General features: G+C 45.5%; 1 protein-coding gene across 4 annotated transcripts in view; it reads left to right on the top strand.

Annotated features, from left to right (window-relative positions):
• The window catches only part of ZNF638 (zinc finger protein 638), a 60,360-nt gene that overhangs the window by 8,764 nt on the left and 31,790 nt on the right, over window positions 1–19,806 (top strand). For all 4 annotated transcript variants that reach the window (XM_075092288.1, XM_075092289.1, XM_075092287.1 and 1 more), the window contains exons 2-5: window positions 7,780–9,394; window positions 16,028–16,089; window positions 16,378–16,416; window positions 19,079–19,386. In XM_075092288.1, the coding sequence (XP_074948389.1) occupies window positions 7,982–9,394; window positions 16,028–16,089; window positions 16,378–16,416; window positions 19,079–19,386 (1,822 nt within the window). In that variant the 5' untranslated portion in view covers window positions 7,780–7,981. The remainder of the gene's footprint in view (window positions 1–7,779; window positions 9,395–16,027; window positions 16,090–16,377; window positions 16,417–19,078; window positions 19,387–19,806) is intronic.

The raw sequence follows: 19,806 nt of genomic DNA, 5'->3' as shown, positions 1-19,806 counted from the left end.
TGTTGCTGAGCAGTGCCTACACTAAGTCAAGGACTTGTCAGCTTCCCACGCTCTCATTTATTTTTTTTTCCCCCAATTATTAAACTGTCCTTATCTCAACCCATGAGTTTTCTTACTTTCGCCCTTCCAATTCTCTCCCCTGTCCTGCAGGCGGGGAGGAGGGTGGGCAAGCAGCTGCGTGGGGCTTGGTTGCCAACTGGGGTTAAATCAGGACAACCAGCAAAAGAAGATCACAGACACACCCCAAACAAAGCTCCTTTTGAAGACAAAGGTGGAATCTAATCTTAAATGTCCAGACCATTGTTCTCTTAGACTCGGCATCACTTTATCTTTCAACTGTCATTTCCAGCATTTCTTCTGGAAGGTCAGTCACCAGACCCAGCCGCTTCAAGCTGCATTGCTCGACTGGTTGTCGGAGGACAATCTGAGTGTAGGACATCCACGGGAGGGAATGCAGTTTAAATGTTTGGCCTCTGTCTCCTACAACTTCAGGTGTAGTTTAAGGCCAGATGACAAGGAAACTAGTGTCTTAGATGTGCTTATTAAATATGTTTGTGTTATTGTAGACTTGAATAAAGCTCAGAATGTTTCACTGCAGATAGGTTTCAGAGTCATTAAGGGCTGCATAAATATGGATGTCTTTTAAAACCTGGGCTTCCAGGTTACTTTGTACTTAGTTTTTGAATTCTTTAATAACTAGCCTTATGATCACAGAAATCACAAAACTGTCTTTTTTATTTCTTCAGTTATTAATATTGATGGAGAACCTAAGAGTTTTAATTTGAGAGACAAATTCTTAGTGTCTGTTCTTTTATTTTGCTGACCCAGGAAGATGGTTTTAAATGCTCGTGCCACGTCTCTTCTGTTTACCTGAAGAGACTGGTTCTGGTGTGTGTTTTGCAACCCCACAGCGGCTGAGAAAGTGGCTCTCATGGTCCTGTTTGTTAAGGAGCATCCACTTCTGAGGCTGTTTGGTTTCTAACATTTTTGGAGGGTAAGTGTCGTGGTTTAACCCCAGCTGGCAGCTCAGCCCCATGTGGCTGCTTGCTCACTCCCCCCGGTGGGGTGGGGGAGAGAATTGGAAGGGCGAAACTGAGAAAATTGGGCTGAGATAGTCTAACGGGGAAAGCAAAAGCTCTGCGTGCAAGCCAAGCAAAGCAAGGAATTCATTCCCTCTTTCCCATGGCAGGCATGTGCTCAGCCATCCCCAGGAAAGCAGGGCTCCATCATGCATAATGGTGATTTGGGAAGACAAATGCCACCATGCTGAATGTCCCCCCTTCCTCCTTCCCCCCCAGCTCCATGCGCTGAGCAGGATGTCATACGGTGTGGGACATCCCTGGGGTCAGTTGGCGTCACTGTCCTGGCCATGTGCCCTCCCAACCCCTCGTGCCCCCCAGCCCCTCGCTGGTGGGGTAGAGTGAAAGGCAGACAAGGCAGTGGCTCCATGTAAGCCCTGCTCAGCAGGAATGAAAACACCCCTGGGTTATCAACACTGTTTCTAGCACAAATCCACAGCACAGCCCAGCACCAGCCACTGTGAAGATGATGAGCTCTGCCCCAGCCAGAGCCAGCGTGGTAAGTTAGCAGGCCCAGTATTGCCGTGTCCTGAACAGATTGCAGCATTTTAGTTATTGATTGTGAGAAAAGTCTCTGACTATTTTGCTTGATTAACATCTCAAGTAAAATGACATTACAACCTTTGGACTGTGAACCGAAGAAAGTGTCAGGATTTAGGAGAAAGTACATTAACTGAGCATGTGGTCTGTAGCACCAGGTATTGGTTACTGCTGGATATGGGGTATTGGACCTTTGCTACTGAAGTAGTAAGGCTATTTTTATGTTTTTAGTATCTAGAATTGGAAAATGTTTTTTTTCCTCATTTTTGAGCACTGTTGCTAAAACAAAGTGGGGAAGATGTTATCCTCAATTATAGTTTGGAATATTCACTGAAAAGCAAAAGAAATTTAATCTGGTTTGCTTTTAAATAGATTATTCCAGTAGCACGCTCTGGGGTACAGCGAGAGTATACCCATGTTCCCCATTGAACTGTGTACCTTAGGAGTCTGTGGAGTGATGGCTTTAAAACTGGTCATAAACAGAAGACATCTCATCATGGCATTCTGATACTGGCCTGACCGCACAGCACACTGCTTGGCTTTTTCTCCCTGCTGATTCCTGGATCACCATCTCCCGGAGCTCTGACAGGAGCTTTGTGGACTGCTGACAGCGGTTCGGGCTGCTGCTGTGGGAGGGTACCTGATGGCAGCACGCTGGTGACTGAGCTGCCTGGAGATCTCTAATCGAGTGGTAAAAATTCTTCCCGTTGAAGTTCTGGTTTGCTCCTGAACAGATCCCTGGGAGTTTCCTAATCCACTGGCTTCAGGTTCAGTTTGCAAACCAGCATGTTTGTTCTTCAGATGTGCTCTACGAATATATTCTTACTTGTTCTTGTTATGGGTGGCTTTGACATTGTTCCTTCTCCAGCTACTTTCCAAAGTAATGTCCAGAGAGGCTTTTTTTTTCCCCTCCGCTGATGACAGTTCCAGAGAAGAGCAGAACTGGAAGGCAAGAGATTACTTTGTGGATGTTTGTTCAACAGGCTGTTTTGAAATGGTCTTGAACAAACTTGGCCTAACATGCAGTCACCACTTAAATATGATTTAATTTGTTGAGGGAGGAGGGGTACAGGGTGAGGAGTCCTGAATTAGAGGCCAGAGCTCTGGGACTGTTGTCGGTGGAATCTTTTCTTTATGATGCTTCCTATGTTGTTGTAATGGAGAAGAGATCTGGGTAACGTTTCTGTAGTTACCGTTTCTCCTTGGCCTGACTTCAGTTTGTGCTTGGTTAAAATGAAATAATTGCTAATATAACTTAGAATGCTTAACATATGGATAGTAACAAGTTACAGAAATTCAGCCATAAAATCCGAGTCTCCTGCAGCTTGAATGTGGTTCATCTCTCTCTCAAGCTATAGCTGCGTGTAATTTTTATTTTTTGAGTTGTGGTTCTCAAACTTTAGAACTCCAATCCTTGGAGATTTACTTGAAAAACTTCCATTTAGAGTCAGCTCAAGTGGGGTTTTGTCCTGGTTTTGGCTGGGATAGAGTTAATTTTCTTCCCTGTAGCTGGTGTGGGGCTGTGTTTGGGACTTAGTATGAGAATAATGCTGATAACACAGGGATGTTTTAGTTGTTGCTGGGTAGCGCTTGTACTAGTCAAGGACTTTTCCAGCTTCCCTTGCTCTGCCAAGGGCACAAGGAGCTGGGAGGGGAGGAGGCACATCAAAGAGAGCTGATCCAAACTGGCCGAAGGGGTATTCCAGATCATATGACATCAGGCCCAGTATATTAACTGGGGGGAGCTGGCCGGGGGAAGCAGCGATCGCGGCTTGGGGACTGGCGGTGTCGGTCGGCGGGTGGTGAGCGGCTGCATCGCTGGTTCTTTATCTTGGGTTTCGCCTCTCTCACTCTCTCGTTGTTTTTCTTTATTAATATTATTATTGTTGTTCTTGTTATTTATTTTAATTTTTAAACTGTATCTCAACCCATGAGTTTTCTTACTTTCACCCTTCCGACTCTCTCCCCCATCCCGCTGGGGTGGGGGCAGTGAGCGAGCGGCTGCGTGGGGCTCAGTTGCTGGCTGGGGCTAAACCACGATAGTCCTTTCTGGTGCCCAGCGTGGGGCTTTGTGGGGTCTGAGGTAATAACGGCTGCTGGTCGCAGCATTGACTCATCTGTTCTCAGTTAGTTTATCTGATCTGCACCATGCTCTTGTTTTTGCTGTACATGTTAAAGATTGCTGTTGTTCTTTGTAGTATGCTGTGCTCTGCAGGGATTAGCGATGTTTTGCCTGGAGCTTTGTTATTAAAACACTGGCCTTGAGCTTTATCTGGTATTTGGGGTTTGTACTGAAGCTGTTACAGTACTTCAGGTACCACCTCATGAGGACAATTAGCAATTATACCTCCTCCTCTGAGAGGTTTTTATGGAGGAAATACAGAATGGCACCTTCGCCACCATCTTCTATGATGTCTCCTCCTTCATTACAACAACTTTTCAGTATCTTGAACATCTTTGGGTAGTTAAGATATATCTGTTGGTATTGCTTTGGCAGACCACTTCAGCTCTAAGGTTAATAAACAATTTAAGAATATAATCCAGAGATCTGCCCCAAGGCTCGATAGCTATGTGTGGCAGGGTATGTGGGATAGCATGGGCAAATGCCTAGGATGGTTGGCACCTCCAGTGTTTTGGGACTTCACGCCTGAACAAGTGCAGAATCCTGAAAAATTAGTAGAATATTTGGAGGAAGTGTGTTGTCGCCCTGGCAATCCCAGAGAGACACAGATCACTGCAATGTGCTGGTGCCTGGCCCAAGCCAACTGAGCCCTGTTTAAGACTATTCAGTACCTCCAAGGGGAAGAAAAGGCCTCTGGTTCTAAAAGGACAAAGAAAAAGAAAGCGACAGGCACCGTGGCCACTTCAACCCCCACGACAGGCACTGCAGCTGAACCAGAGAACCAGCCCGTGCCAGTATCAGTCACCTCTGTACACCAGAAGAAATCCTGGAAGCGAAAGTCAACTTGTTTAGAAAGAGATGATGGAAGAACAGGGCCATCACGAGGAGAGGACGAGGAAGAAGAATAATTCATAAACGAAACTGAAACCACTTGATCCCTGTCCTTGAGTGAGCCGTGAGATATACGAAAAGATTTTGTCTGTCGTTCAGGTGAGCACATTGTCACCTGGCTGCTGTGATGCTGGGATAACAGGGCCAACAGTCTGGAATTAGAGGGGAAGGAAGCCAAACAACTGGGTTCCCTTTGTAGGGAAGGGAGCATTGACAAAGCAATTGGAAAACGGAAATGAGCCCTCAGCCTCTGGAGGCAACTCCTGTCTGGTGTGAGAGAAAGGCACACCTTCAAGGAATGTGTTATTTATCAACCAGGAAAATGGGCCACCATGGAGAAAGGTATCCAGTACTTGCTGAGGGTCAAAGAACAACAGGTGCCGATTGTCACCGCAACAGTGCCCCGGCGGCAATATCGCACCAACTGAGACCCCTGATTCCCATCCATGAGCTCATTTGTTGACTGGAGAGCCAAGGAGTCACCAGTAAGACCTGCTTACCCTTTAACAGTCCCATATGGCCAGTGCAGAAGTCTTAACAGAGAGCGGAGGCTAACAGTAGACTATCGTGGCCTGAACAAAGTCACTCCGCCGTTGAGTGCTGCTGTGCCAGACATGCTAGAACTTCAATACGAACTGGAGTCAAAGGCAGCCAAGTGGTATGCCACAACTGATATCGCTAATGCATTCTTCTTAATCCCTCTGGCAGCAGAGTGCAGGCCACAGTTTGCTTTCACATGGAGGGGCGTCCAGTACACCTGGAATCGACTGCCCCAGGGGTGGAAACACAGTCCTACCATTTGCCATGGACTGATTCAGACTGCACTAGAGCAGGGAGAAGCTCCAGAACACCTTCAATACATTGATGGCATCATTGTGTGGGGCAACACAGCGGAAGAAGTTTTTGAGAAAGGAGGGAAAATAGTGCAAATCCTTCTGAAGACTGGCTGTCATGGTTTTAGCTGGGAGAGAGTTAATTTTCTTCACTGCAGCTGGCCTAGTGCTGTGCTTTGGATTTAGTATGAAAACAACGCTGATAACACACCGATGGTTTGGCCGTTGCTGGGCAGTGCTTGTACTAGTCAAGGACTTTTCCAGCTCCCCAGGCTCTGCTGGGGGCACAAGCAGCCGGGAGGGGAGGGGGCACAGCTACGAGAGCGGATTCAAACTGGCCAAAGGGATATTCCATATCATGTAACGTCATGCCCAGTGTGTTACTGGGAGGGGCTGGCCGGGGGAGGGAGGCAGCAACCGCGGCTCGGGGATGGGCAGCGTCGGTCGGCGGGTGGTAAGTGGTTATATCATTTGTTTCTGATTTTTTCCCTTTTTCTATTTTCCTTTTTATTATATTACCATTATTGTTGTTATAATAATTATTATTTTATTATAATTACTAAACTGTTCTTATCTCAACCCACAAGTTTTTTTTTTCGCTTTTCCTCTTCCGATTCTCTCTCCCATCCCATGGGCTGGGGGGAGTGAGCGAGTGGCTGCGTGGTGTTTAGTTGCTGTCTGGGGCTGAACCACGACCAGCTGTGATCCTCCCTTAACTACTAGTAATTTCTGCGTCATTTCGTTTCATCCAAGAAGTATATATACATTTGAGGCAACAATATGATGTCATGCCCAGTATGTTAACTGGGGGGAGCTGGCCGGGGGAAGCAGCAATCGCGGCTCAGAGACTGGTGGCATCGGTCGGTGGGTGGTGAGCGGTTGCATCACTTGTTGTTTGAGGTTTTTATCTCCCCCCCCCCGTTATTTTCCTTTTAATTATATTAATGTTGTTATTACAATTCTATTTAATTTGTTACTGCTTGTATCTCAACCCACGAGTTTCTCTTGCTTTCGCCCTTCCGACTGTCTCCCCGATCCTGCCGGGGTGGGGGCAGTGGGTGAGTGGCTGTGTGGGGCTCAGTTGCTGGCTGGGGCTAAACCACAACCGGTTTGAAAAAAACCCCTGTGGTGGAGTTAGTGTTGGTGGTTAGTGTTGGTGAGACGAGCCTCAGCACCGCAGAAACTCAGCACGCGAGGTCAGGAGCAGCTGGGAGTGTCTGCAAGCACTGTTATCGTTATGCATAGTGAAAATCTGCTAGTAAAACTCATTCAGACCTGCTGTATTGCTGCAAGAAGGACAAAACCAGGCGGTTATCCAGTTTTGGGAGGTGGCAGACTGATGAGGGGTGGGTGAGGGCTTCTGGGGATGCTTCTGAGCCCACCGCTGTGCAGCGCAGGAGCGTTGCAAGTGCAGGCAGAGCGGGGCAGGGGAGGCACCGCTGCCAGTGTGCCGCAAGAACACACTTCCAAAACTCTGTGGCATTTAATTAGTCGTTAGTGTGAGGATCGCTTTGCCTTATTCCACCTGTGTTTGCTTGTTCTTTTACTGCCTTACAGCTTGAGTTCTCAGTGGTTTCAGCTGAAGCAAAAGATGGCAGTTTCCATTGCTGTTGTGCTTTTTTTATGCTTGTATGTAGATGGTTTTGTATGATTTTACACCTTTCTGTTTACAGTTTTTTCAATATAAGAGCTTGCCTTTAACATCTGGGAAATGGCAATTTTCTAGCTGCAGAATTCAGACACTGTCACACCCTTTGAATACTTTCAGGGTATGGTAGTTTACCCACGAGAGCTGTCATGGGAGTGTCTCTCCTGAAAACTGTTCTGCTGTCTTCAGATTGATTCCATGATGACTGGACTTCCAAGCCGTAACTGTTTTGAATTCTTTACGTAATGGTTTCACGTACAATTTGTACCTCATAAACATTTGCAGAGGGTTTAATGCTTTGGTTTATTGCTCATTAAACAGCTTTAATTGTAAATAAATCCAAACTATGTTGTCATTAAGAACTGAAATGTGAAGTTTTAGCAAATGCTGTTGAGTGTCATCACTAGGTATGTTACCTGTGACATTGAGCTTGTTGGGTAAAGCTCATTTACTTAATTATCTGTTACCTATTTGCTGCATATTAAGACGTTACCCAGCGAAAGAAAGTGGTTTTGTTCGACAGAATTTCCAAGTCAAAAGTACCATTTAAACTGTCATTAAAATACTGTGTTGTGACTTTGGTTGTTTTTCTCACCGGTTATAGAATCCACCGCGTAAAGTAGGTGAAAAGACAAAATAATCTAATACTTGTCTTTTAACTTGCAGCTTTGTGTTATTCTTGGAAAGTTTCGCACCACTTGTGAATTCCTTGAACCTTGGCATTGCGAGCCCACTTCTGTTGGGCCCTCCTCCTTTACAGCTTGCACAAATTAAGACACAGTTGGCTCTTCAGCAATTGACCTCAGTTGCTACCAACAGTTCTGCACCTCCTTATGCTTGGTTAAATCAGGCATTTCTGAAAAGCGCAATGTTTAGCCCCAGAGGAACTTTACCTCAGAGGCCGAGAGGACCTAATCCATCCGGCACAAAGCCTCCAGGATCCTTTAGGGGAGGAGGTGTAGGTCTTCAGAGAAAGCCTGCACCTGGAACGCCTCAAGGAGTGTCACAAAGATTTTCAGGCCAGGAAACGTTTCAGTGGACAGGTTCACAGAGGATTAATGTTCGGGTAACTCTGCACAGGGCTGATCCGAGGCGGGTAAAGGAGAAGACTAACCTGCACCAGGAGCAGAAAGGAGAGCCTCGCACAAGTTGCTGGGATAGCAGCCCGTGCTCAGCTGGGACAACTGGGCAAAAGCCACCTGCCCCGGCACGGATCTCGGAGCAGAATTCCAATACCCAGAACCGCTACACACCAGAAAGCGCTTCCAGTATTTTAGCGAGTTTTGGGCTGTCTAATGAAGATTTGGAGGAACTCAGTCGCTATCCAGATGATCAGTTAACGCCTGAAAACATGCCGCTGATCTTAAGAGAGATACGGATGCGTAAGATGGGCCATTCTTTACCTGGTTTACACTCTCAGAGCAGAGCAGAAGAGACGATTGGTGGTACGAGTGGTGCAGCGGTCAAGAGTAAAGTGATTGATTACGGGCACGCGAGCAAATACGGTTACACTGAAGATCCTCTTGAAGTGCGTGCGTATAATCCTGAAGTGCTGAGCGAAGATCCTCTCGAAGCACGTGTCTATAATCCTGAAGCGTCGAGCGGAGAGAACAGGGAAGACTTCCAACGAGAGCAGAATATGTCAATGGGCGTCCCCCCATCGAGCGTGACATGTAATCCAGTGTTCCCAGTTGAAGATTTAATAAAACCGACGGGGTTCCAGAACGAGTCCTCAAATACTCGACCATTTTTTCCGGTTGAGACTCCGGGAAAGGTGTCCGGTTTGTGCGCAACACCTGCCGGACTCCCCGTGGTGAAATCTGTCTCCCAGCCTGCAATACTGCCTGTCATTGCCCCGATGATGCCCCCGATGATGCCGCCCTTGGCGCAGCCCATGATGCCGCCGGTCATGCCGCCTCTCGTCCAGCAGCCTATGACCCAGCACGTGATGCCACCGATGACCCAGCCTCCCTTTTCAGCTGAACTTCTTGCAGCTGTAAGCCAGCACGAAAGAATTCAGCATGAATCTGGGACAAGCCAGTCTAACGCCCAGAGCGGCTCAGGAGCAGGACAGAAGCCCTTCCAGGCGCAGGCCGAGGGGCCAATTAAATCTCCTTTTGGCATTGTGAAAGCATCGTGGCTTCCAGCGTTTCTGCAGTCTGATGCCCAGAAGATAAAAAGATTGCCCACTCCGTCAATGATGAATGACTACTATGCCACATCTCCGAGAATATTTCCACATATGTGTTCTCTGTGTAACATTGAATGCACTCATATGAAGGTGAGTGTCTTTCAAAGATTATTGCATAAACTTGTACTCGGCATCTTACCTGCTGCACTGTTTTATGAACTAATTTTTTACTGTGCATTAAATGAATTGTGAGGCTGTTCGCCAGTTTGAGTGCTCACACGCACATTTCAAAATGCTAGGAACAGTGCTAGTAAATTATTGTAACTGCTGCACAGCGTGCTCCGGTCAAAATTGCATTTCAAAGCTGCCGTACGCATTGCTTTTATTTTTTTCATATTAAAAAATATTTATGTCTTCTGCAGCGGGGTTCAAATGACAAAACAAACCCTTTATCAGTGGAGTAAAACACGAACGTCATCTGGGGGACTGAAATGTCTGCAAAAATTGTACGCTGAGTCTCGGTAGGGTAGATGAGACGTTCGTGTATTCAGCCCCCCTCCTGCAGTGTCTGCGTTAAAACAAAGCAGCCTATTTATCTGCAAAAATTTAATCTTCCAAATGTGGTCTATGTGACATTGCCTATTCCCGAGACTGAAGACTAGCTCTGAGGGACACACAAAATGCTTTTATTCATCTGACTGAGCTTTCAGCTACGAAGCAAATAAGAGTTTCAGCTCTTGAAGGAAGAAAAGGAAGGAACTGGTGAATACTGGGAGAGAGAAAAGCACTCTGAAAGCTGTGGATTTCTCTTGAAAGACCTAGCCTTGATGTGTCAAAAATATAGGAGAATGTAATTTTAAAAAGTTGAATAATTCATTATTAGTTTCATGCGTTTAAATTTTAAATAGCCTTCAGCAAACGCGTGCAAAGCCTGGGGGGAGTGCTTTTTTTGCAATTTGGCAAAACTATGCAGGAGTGCTGGGCCCTGCTTGTGCTGTGTCTTAAAGCAAGCGAGCAGTTAAGGTCGGGGCAGCTGCACTAGGGGCTTTGGAAGAAAAAATACATTTTCAGGTACTTTTTCATGGGAAGCACTGAGGGAGAAGCACAGCTGTTTGGGCAGGCTTGAAAACTGAGAGGGAAGTTTCATTTTAAATAGAAATGTGTAAAATTGAAGAGGGCAACAACTTGGGGTTTGTGTTAACGAGTGGATGAAGCACTTTGGAAAAGTGCAGTCTGTTTAAATGTGAGTCATTCAGTCGCTTTCAAGCTTACTGGTGCTTTCTAACGTTAAGCAAATGTTTTGACTAGAAATACTTCTTGACAAATTAGCTATGAAGTTTTCTGGGGAGATTAAAGGTTATAACTTCTTGCCCTGATGGCCCTGCAGCGCAGCGTGCATTCTCCAGACGTTCTGATCCGACTGCAGCTACGCAACCTTTTCTCCCTGCCGTGGCTGCTTCTGGCTCTGACACATGTTAACTTTATTCTGAATAGTGTTTTTTTTTTCCTTCATGCACACCTGCTGCTGCGTTAGGCAGTTCAGGCTGTTTTGAGACCTCATGGGGCAAGCTGCTTTTACACAACAGTGTTGCAAAATAACCAAAAGAGTTAGGTTCTTTTTTTTATTGCAAAAAATAAAAGATTGTGTCAAGAAATGTCAGTCTTCTGTATTTGTGAATGCTCAAGAACGAAGAATTCCTCTTCCTTTCAGTTTTACAGTTTGTTTTTACAAATAAAGGTGTTGTCTTTGTCTCAGTTGCGTGGTTCAAGATGATCAAGGCGTTCCGCTTTTTGGTCTGTAAAGTGGTGCAAAGTTTTCTAGAGCGAAAGAGCACCTTCAAACTGAAAGAGAGGCGGTGGGGAAATGACAGTGGGAGCTGATAGTCACGTGTGGGGTGACTTGTACTATGAAATGGTTGTTTTACACGGAGTGTAGATACTGTTTGCCACAATGTTGTGAAATCTTAGTTGAAAAATAACAAGTTCATGGAAGAAAAATCCTCCGGAGACTCCGCAGAGACCCTCCGATGGCTCAAGAAGTCCTCAATGAGCAGCTGGCTGGCGGTGCGTTTTGGGGAAGCGGCTCCAGGTTGCTGCGCCCCTCCCTAGCCATGCCCTGGTGCACGCCGTTGAGATGGGGTGCTCGGGGAGCTGATGGACCGTGGGCCTCCCCAGCACGCCTGTACAGGGACTGGGTCATCTTAGATCAAAGTGATTAGCCGTGGCGGTTCCTGGTGAGTAGTACCAAGTTGTAACGAGCAGCTTAAGAACGTTGTGTTATAACCAGGTGTCTCTGTAACGTGGCAGATTGGAAGGAAGATAGGCAAGCAAAGTGGAGAAAGCGAAACGAGAACAGACGAAGACAGTGAAAGATACTGAATGAGGAAACCCACCTCTTTATCTGATGCTTGAAGGTACTGAATAGCTGAAAAATGTTTCGCTGATGTTAAAATGATGGATTTCAAGGTCAGATTGGTCATGGTGAAGAGCTGTCCTTTTTTGTAGATTCTTTTAATCCAGCCTCGTACTGAAGCATGAACTCACCTCAGACTCCTTTTCCTGCCAAGGCTGAAGCAGAAGCTGCGTTGCCCGTTAGAAGAGAATTCAAGTGTGTTACCTGGCAGTAGCTTCTGAAAACGACAGGATTACGGCTGGGTGCTCCTGGAGCATCGGTCTGCCCCTGAAGCTGCAGTGACTGTTAGTGGCTAAAAATCCATGTTCACATCACCTGAACTGTGTCCCCCTTGTTTCAACTCAGCTCTCCCATAAACCCAGCGAGACACTGGCTGGGTTTTGCCTCGGAGTGAAAAATGCTTCTGCAGTTTCCCAGAGCATCCCATCCCTTCTCCCTGTAGGTCTTTCCTCTTAAGTATCTTGCTTAATTAATGAGGTCTGATGAAAGCAAAGCTGAAGACCTTGAGATAGATGACTGCAGTATACCACAACAGAGAGTTCTCTTTGGGGTGTCATACAGCTAATTGAGTAAATATATTTTTTCTGGTTCTTCTGTAACCCCAAAAGAATCCGGAACGCCTCTTCTGCAGAACTATTCATATGTATTCAAAGGTGGTATTTTTTTTTCTGTTTTGCTAATACACTGGTTAGGAGTCAAAAGTTGAAATATTTTCCATCTGCATGGCTTAGCTATTGTAGATCTGTCCAGGAAAAATTTTTTTTTGTTGTTGTTGGTTTTTTTTAAGCTTTGAAACTTTTTTGTGAGGCATATGCATAATCTTGGTGGGTCGGCAGCTGTGTGACAAGCTGCCTACAGTCCAGGGCTGAATGTGAAGAATCCTTCAGCTCTTTCATGCCATAGAAGGAAATGCTGAACAGTCTTTCCAAAGCCTATCAGAACCGTTCGCTGGATCTTTAGCAATAGGTGGCAGGAGCCTCAGTGGGTTGACGACTCCTCCGGGCACCTCAGTTGGGTCTTCGCAATGTGTTTGGTCAGAGGCGACGTGGGAGAAGCGCTGCTTTTCGAACCAACAGTGCCCCTTCAGACTTGGCTACCTGTGGTCCTTCAGTCAGGTACCAGCTCTCGAACAGACTGCTTAGCTCTCTGAACTGGTGTGGGTTTGCGGTGAGTGGTGGTTACTGTGGACTTGAAAGCTACGTGTTGGAGCAGCATCAGAAATGCGGAAGATTTGTCCATATTTTTGCCTTGTCTCAGGAAGATTTCCGTGGCTTTGTCAGCTGGTTGCACGCAGTACTGTGGAAGAAAGGGTATATAAGGCAGGCTTTTTGAGCTTTAGAAAATTAATTTGGAAAATTAATTGATGCTAAGGTGACTTACTGATATAGAATCATAGGATGGTTTGGGTTGGGAGGGACCTTTAGAGGTCATCTAATCTGATCTGGTGGGTGTTCTCAAAAATCTGCGTTTGTGCCTGGCAACGTTTTTTCAGGGAGGAGTGCCCGATTCTGCCCTTAGATGGAACCTCACCTCGGTGTGGTCTCCCTTCAAATATATTTACAAACCCCCCAATATATTGAAACATTTTATAAGTATTTCACAGAGCAGCTTAATTTTCAACTTGAAATTGTGGATATGTTGGAATAATAATGTGCGATTTCTCTGTCTCCAAACACATGTCGCTGTTGGAACAAAGTAGATTTGCAATATTGCCAGCATGAGGGATCATATTTACTACAATTGTGTACTACAGCTTTTGTTTTCTAGCTTAAATAGATTTAAAGTGAGGGTGGTATCTGTCTTCTTGGGCTTTAAATTGTGTGAAGTCATGGGGACTCACTGTTTTCCACAGAGGATTGCACGATTCCGTTGCTGACCAAAGGGGACAAAATGGGGTCCGCTCCATTTTGCTCCTGGTTTTTCTCCATAATGCCCTGCTGTGAAGCCAGCAGAGCCGAGGGCAGGTGCTGTCCCCGTGTGTTACTGTCATCTTCCCTTTGGCAGAAGAGGCGAGTTTGGAGACGCCGTGCTCCGTCACCTGCTTCTTCAAGACCCTTTTGGTGGGGACCCACAAGGACCGGGGGATTCGCCAGTCGCACGGAATTAGCGAAGGAAGGTGCTTGCCCTGGGGGTGTCGGGCTGCGGAGCAGCGCTGCTGCTGTGAGCAACTGGCTGCGAGCTCGCACCCGTTCCAGGACACGACGGAGTGCTCCTGCTGGGAGGGGATCCTGCCCTTCGGGGGAGGGATCCGTCTTTGGGGACAGGCTTGCCAGAGGGAGTGGAATGTTTCTGAAGACTGAGGAGGGCGAGGAATTAATCAAAGAGGTTGAATGTGTATAAACCGAGACTCCTGTAATTCTGTGACACGCAAGAGGGCATTGGCGTGATGAAGACTTGAAGAAGAGAAGAATGTTGTGTTTGTTAGGGAGGAGAATATCTCTTTGTAGGGCTGCCAGTCTCCTTAGTGCTTGTTGGACCGGTAGCTAAAGACGCTGGAAGGAAAACAGCCTCCCTCGGCCCTCGCGGACACTGTGTGCGCTCGCTTCGTTTGGGACGACGGAAGGGGGATGCGTGAAGCCTGATTTCCTTTCGTTTCCACAAGCTGATTTGTTTTAGCCCTTGAGCAATAGTTTTTCCTGGCTCACCTGAAGGCTCTAGAAAACCAGCATTCTCAAGAGTGGGATTGCTTAGTAATGGCATGTTATTGCAAGAAAAAGGGTGTAACGGTGAATTGCTTGCTCTTTACTTGTGTGCATGCTGTGTGTTGGCTGTGTGTGCAGTTCTGCAGCTGCAGGCTGTTTATCAGTCTGCTCTTCAACTCTTAACACGCTTCGGTTCAGCTAGTGAGCCTAATGCAAAGGGTCTGCTGGGTAATATCTTGCTGACTATTAAGCAGTTAGAATGTTTTCATGAGCATAGCTAGTAAAATAATTCGATGCCTTTCTGAGGTTGCTTGAGCAGAGTCTCTCTTTCTTCAGGAAATTATGATAAGCCTAGTGCTTAAAATGTATTTTAATTTCTTTAAAACCCGTGGGTTTTAAACGTGAAGTAGAAGTAGTTTGGATAGCTCTCCTGCAGCATGGTTTGGCGTTGATAGGCTGATACGGTTAAGTGCAAGGAGCAGCTGGGCTCTCTGGGCTGCCAAAACGCACAAACCTCTGCCCTGGTCACATTAATTTTTCCATCTCATAGGCTTTGAGTAAACAATCACAAGCTTTTCTTTTAACCCCTGTGTTCAGCATTTCTGTCAATGAACAGGAGAGTTCGGTACTGCCAACCACACGATTTATTACCCTTTGTGTTACAAACCAGGATGCGCTTAGAAAAAGCGATATGGAATTTAGCAACTGTGAAATGTTTTATGAAGCCTTGCCTGTCAGTTGCATTATTCAGCCATTATTACCTATTTTAAAGCATTAAAGCAGCTAGAAGTTGTTTTTTTCAAGGACACTTAATAATTATCATTGATGATGTGTGATACAGCTTCAGACTGTGCAATGTATCTTCTCAATAGCAAACTGACTACAGAAGTTACTTTCACTAGCAGGTCAGTTTACTTTCATAATAATAATAGTAATAATAATACCAGAATAAAGTCTTCAGGCATAATTTCCCATACCTGGGACTGATTCTGTGTTTCTAGTTAAACCTGTGCTTAAGTATTTTTCAAGTTTGAGGGCTTGCATTGTACTTCTGGATTTGTCTGATGCTTTAACCCATCAGTTATCCCCAAGTAAAACTTTTGTTAAGTTTTATATATATATATAAAATATATATTTATATATATATAAAAAAATCAGTGTTTATGCGTGAAAAATTTCATCAGACTTTTTGACGGACCTTCAGTTATAACGTTATCAGGAGCAAATGTTCTTAAGGCATGAAAAGTCACGCCTCTGGAGAAACAGTATTTGACTTAAAGATACCGTGTTGTGTCGGGTTTTCTGATCTCTTCAGCTTCACTTGCTGTGTGTCTGTTCGTCAGTCTGACGTCAGTCCGTGAAGGCTGCTAATAGTTTTCTTTCTTTTAATATAGCCGGCTGTTGGATCCCCCTTTTGCGTTGGAAGTGTGGGGACAACAACCCAGCCAGTTGCTGGAAGTAACAGATTCATGTAATGTGATGCATTTTGTTCAACTTCGACTTGGCTTCCTTTGTGTTCTTAAAGAGCCTTTGGTAACCATGAAGTATTTTCATCGTTTGCATAAAGAGTAACGATCTGAAGTGAGAAATCTGACCTTGCTGTAAGATCATTTGTTAGGTAAAACTTGATGGAAGGTCAAATATGACAACACGTTACTAGAAATTGTGGTCAAATGCTGACATTTTCCACGCTAATCCAATGTCTCTGGATGTCTTTTCTCCAATTAGGACTGGATTCTGCATCAGAACACTCCTTCTCACATCGAAAGCTGCCGCCAGTTACGCCAACAGTAAGGAATCTGTTAAAAAAGTTCACTTTGTGTAAAAAGTGTTTGCCGTGCATGCACGTAGTCTGTGAAACTGTGCTGGTCAGGTTTCCTTAACGAGGACTGGCTGTATCTGAGCGCTGTTCTGAATTGGCTTTAGACCAGGAGGGTAAAAGATGAACTGACACTCGGTGCTTCTGGAAGCCGGAACGGGAACGTTTGTCTGTAACAGCTCCTGCATGTAAGCACAGACTGTGTTTGGATGGCAAGTTTAGCTTTTTCACTGACGGTTGTATTTTTACCATTTAACAGATACCCTGACTGGAACCCCGAGTCTCAGTCTTCAAAGAGGTAACTGCTTTTTGATTGCAGGTTGTTTTGAATTTGTTGCTATTATAAATGTTGTAATTAATGCCATTAATTTTCCTGTTTTGCTCACTGGCAAGCTCTACTAGTGGTGACATACTGTCGTCGTAAGATTGTGGGGGGGGTGTTTTTGTGGGTTTTGTCCTAAGTTTGTTTAATAACGAGTGGCATAGTGTCTAAAATCCTTTCACAAGGATGAGAGTAAAGCCTGTAGCAAAGTCTGAACGCTGGTATTGTCAGCAGTCTCCCCTTGGACCTGTCTTCTAACTGCGCTTCAGTTAGTCGTCAGTTATTAGATGTGATATAACAGCAACCCAGCGAGACTGGCCAGCGCTAGATCACTGATTAAAATGTGAGTGGTTTCTGACTTTTAGACTTAATCTTTTTTCCCAGTTAAACCGCCCTTGTTTGCAACTTGAAAGCTGCTTGACCATAGGCGTGCTAGTGTTAGCTCTTATTTCGCAGCCTCCTCAGTCTGTAGATCCCTTGGGGAGCTACGTGATCGCAATTTGAAACAACACTAGAATTCATGAACACGTGGCTCCTCTGTCCTTAAAAATTATGCTGTTTACTATTAATTTTTTTTTAAAAACACACCCTGTGGATGAATTCCACTTGAATCTCAGCAGGATTGGATTATTTTACTGGCTCAACACTTGGGCATATTTCAACTTGCGTACAAATAGGAATGGTGGGGTTTTCATTTGTGCTAGAGTTCCCTGGGACTTTCTGTTAATTAGTCTGACATACTTCCTGAGAAGCTAACTAGTCAGTTCAAAAAAAAAAGTTAAAAAGCTGAATATGTAGGTCAGGTTAATTGGCAGAGTGCATCTGAGGTCTCTCCATGTTAATAAAGAAAGAGAAATAAAACTTTATAGGGAGAAATAAGTAAACTTTTGAAACTTTCACAAAGAGAATAATGATGTTTTAAAGCCTCAGACTGCAGTTGCTGTCGGGTGCCGCTGACGTTACGTGCGGCCCAGGCAGAGGAAACTGCCCTTGGCTGGAGGAGCGGCGTAAACTGAAGTGTTCAACAGTGCTTTTTGTGAGTGAGGGATCTTGCAGGTGGGGCAAGAGGTGTCTCTTAGGGTGGTGCTTCCTTAAATCCTCCCCGAGGACGCCACGTCTCCAGCTGGGAGAGTGAGAGCACAGCTGCAGGCCCTCGGTGATCAAGGTCGCTGCTGCTGGGCGCAGGCGCGGGGCAAGGCCCATAAGCCTGCTACGAACTGTTACCGAATTGCTGCACAGGGTTTGCTTTGTATAAATTGCATTGGTTCGTTAATACATTCAAACACAGGAATAACGGGATTTATATGGATTTTTAATGCTGTTTAAAACTTGCTAATTAAGTAACGCTGTGAGCTGTAGCTACGTGGGGTGGGTGGGGGGACCATTTAGGAGAACGGAGGGTTGCTCAGCTGTCCTCATCTAGCTGCTGGCCAAGCAGGCTGGGCAGCAGCCCCCTCGGTAGCTTGTCATCCTCTTCTCCTGCCTACCAGTTATCAGTCCTCTCTCCTTAACCCATTTCATCTCGATGGACAGACAAAGGTCCTAAGTCTTAAACAGTACTAATAGGGCCTGATGTGGTGATTCATTAAGGGCTGATGCTCTGGATTACCTTTAATGAACTTCTCAGTTGAAACGTGAGCTTCTCTTCCATGTTGTTTTAAGAGACTTGTTTACTTTAGTTGTCCAGCCTACAGTCTTCCCAGTAAGTCCAGTCATACTGGGCATACATGCTGTGTCGGTTAGTTTTATACTTAAAGGTACTCTTAAAAAGAACCTGTGTTTCTTTTAGTTTTGCTGCTAGGATTACTAGTCAGTAAGCTGAAGGACATGCTCCACCAGTGGCTTCTTCCAGTTTCAGATCTCAAAGGGGCTGTGTCTGCTTTCCGTGGGTTTGGGGGCTGCTGCAGTGTTTCTTTGGCATCAGAGACATCGACATGGGCTAAAAGAACTGGACACGTGTTTGGCTGTAACACACTGCCCTGCCACCTGCCAAGCTCCTAAAAGAACCGTTCTTATTTAAGTGTACGCTCAGTGCATTTTCGAGGTTTTCCGTTTATGCCTGTGATCTGTCCTGTCGGGGTTTTCCTATGCCTGACTACGTCCCGTGCCACTACGAGGGACTGTTTCTGTCATGGATCTCTTCGCTGTTACTTCTTTCCATGTTCTTCATCACTTTGACATCTCTAGGTAGCCTAAGTGTGCAGGGGAGGTGTATTTACATCGTCCTCTCAAATCCCTCTTTCAGTCTCAGTCACTCTTTTAGACATAACGTCTTCAAGGCTGCTTCCTTCCAAAGTAAATATGGGAGAAGCAAGGAAAGTGTCTTAATTCATTACTCTTTCATGTGTCCTTTTCCTATTATTTTTTCATAGCACAGCAGCTTGTATCTTCCGTTTTCTTTACAGCTTTCTCTTGTTCCATGCAGGTTTTTCTCTCCTGCTTGCTTTTCAGTTCTGTCTGCCTATGCTAAATTCATATAGCCAACATGTTCCCAGTCCATAAAGTAGGTTTGTTAACAAAGTAGACCCTAAACTTTGACAGTTTTGCTTCTTTTTTGCAGAAAGTTGGTTTCAGCAGACTCGGGTTAATTATTCTTTTTTGCCTTGTCAAAACTCACTATATGCCTTTATTCTGTTAGAAATGCTGGTGACAGAAAAGAAAACCAGACCCCAAAGCGTCGTTCCAACTCCGCCAGTCCCAGTCCCAGGCGGTCGAGGGTCGCAGGCTCTGGCTATGTTCTTCGCCGATCTCGCTCGCGGTCCAGGAGCCCTGGACGCTTCAGGCCAACGAGGCCAAGAAGTCGAAGCCCGCGGCAGGTGCGACGGCGTAGCCCCAGACACAGGTCAAGGTCACCGCAGCGATCGAGAAACCCACTAAGAACTAGTCCGCGACCTCAAAGATCTTCCAGTAATGATTGGTCATCAAGGAGGTCAACCCGATCTCAAGGTAAAGGGTGGATACACATTGCCAGATTGAAACTTCCTTTTAATTTCAGGAAAGCTGAGTTGATTTCAAGAGGTTTATCTGTCCAGGTGTCACCTAGGCATTTGTCATAGCAAAACTCTGTTTTTTAAAAACAACTTCTCCTCTTGCTGTTGCTTTGTGAGAAGTACGCTTAGAAGAAAATGGGCGTTCTGAAAGGTCTGAAGTCTTCCTTACCTAGTGTCAGGAATACGAAATAACCGCTGAACAAGTGCCTGTTCCCAGCATGCTCCGTTTTTAAACCAGTGGGGATAGTCAAGAACCGAAAACAACTGAAGGTTGTTCTTCCTTCAGCACCAAAAAAGTAGTCCTGTGAAGGCAGTACAGATGAGGAGAAAGAAAATGTGATGCTCAGAAGCTGCATCGACTGGAGGTACAGTTTAC

This window comes from Phalacrocorax aristotelis, chromosome 4 (genome assembly GCF_949628215.1).
Source record: "Phalacrocorax aristotelis chromosome 4, bGulAri2.1, whole genome shotgun sequence".
Classification (NCBI taxonomy): domain Eukaryota; kingdom Metazoa; phylum Chordata; class Aves; order Suliformes; family Phalacrocoracidae; genus Phalacrocorax; species Phalacrocorax aristotelis.
This window is presented reverse-complemented; position numbering and strand designations above follow the sequence as displayed.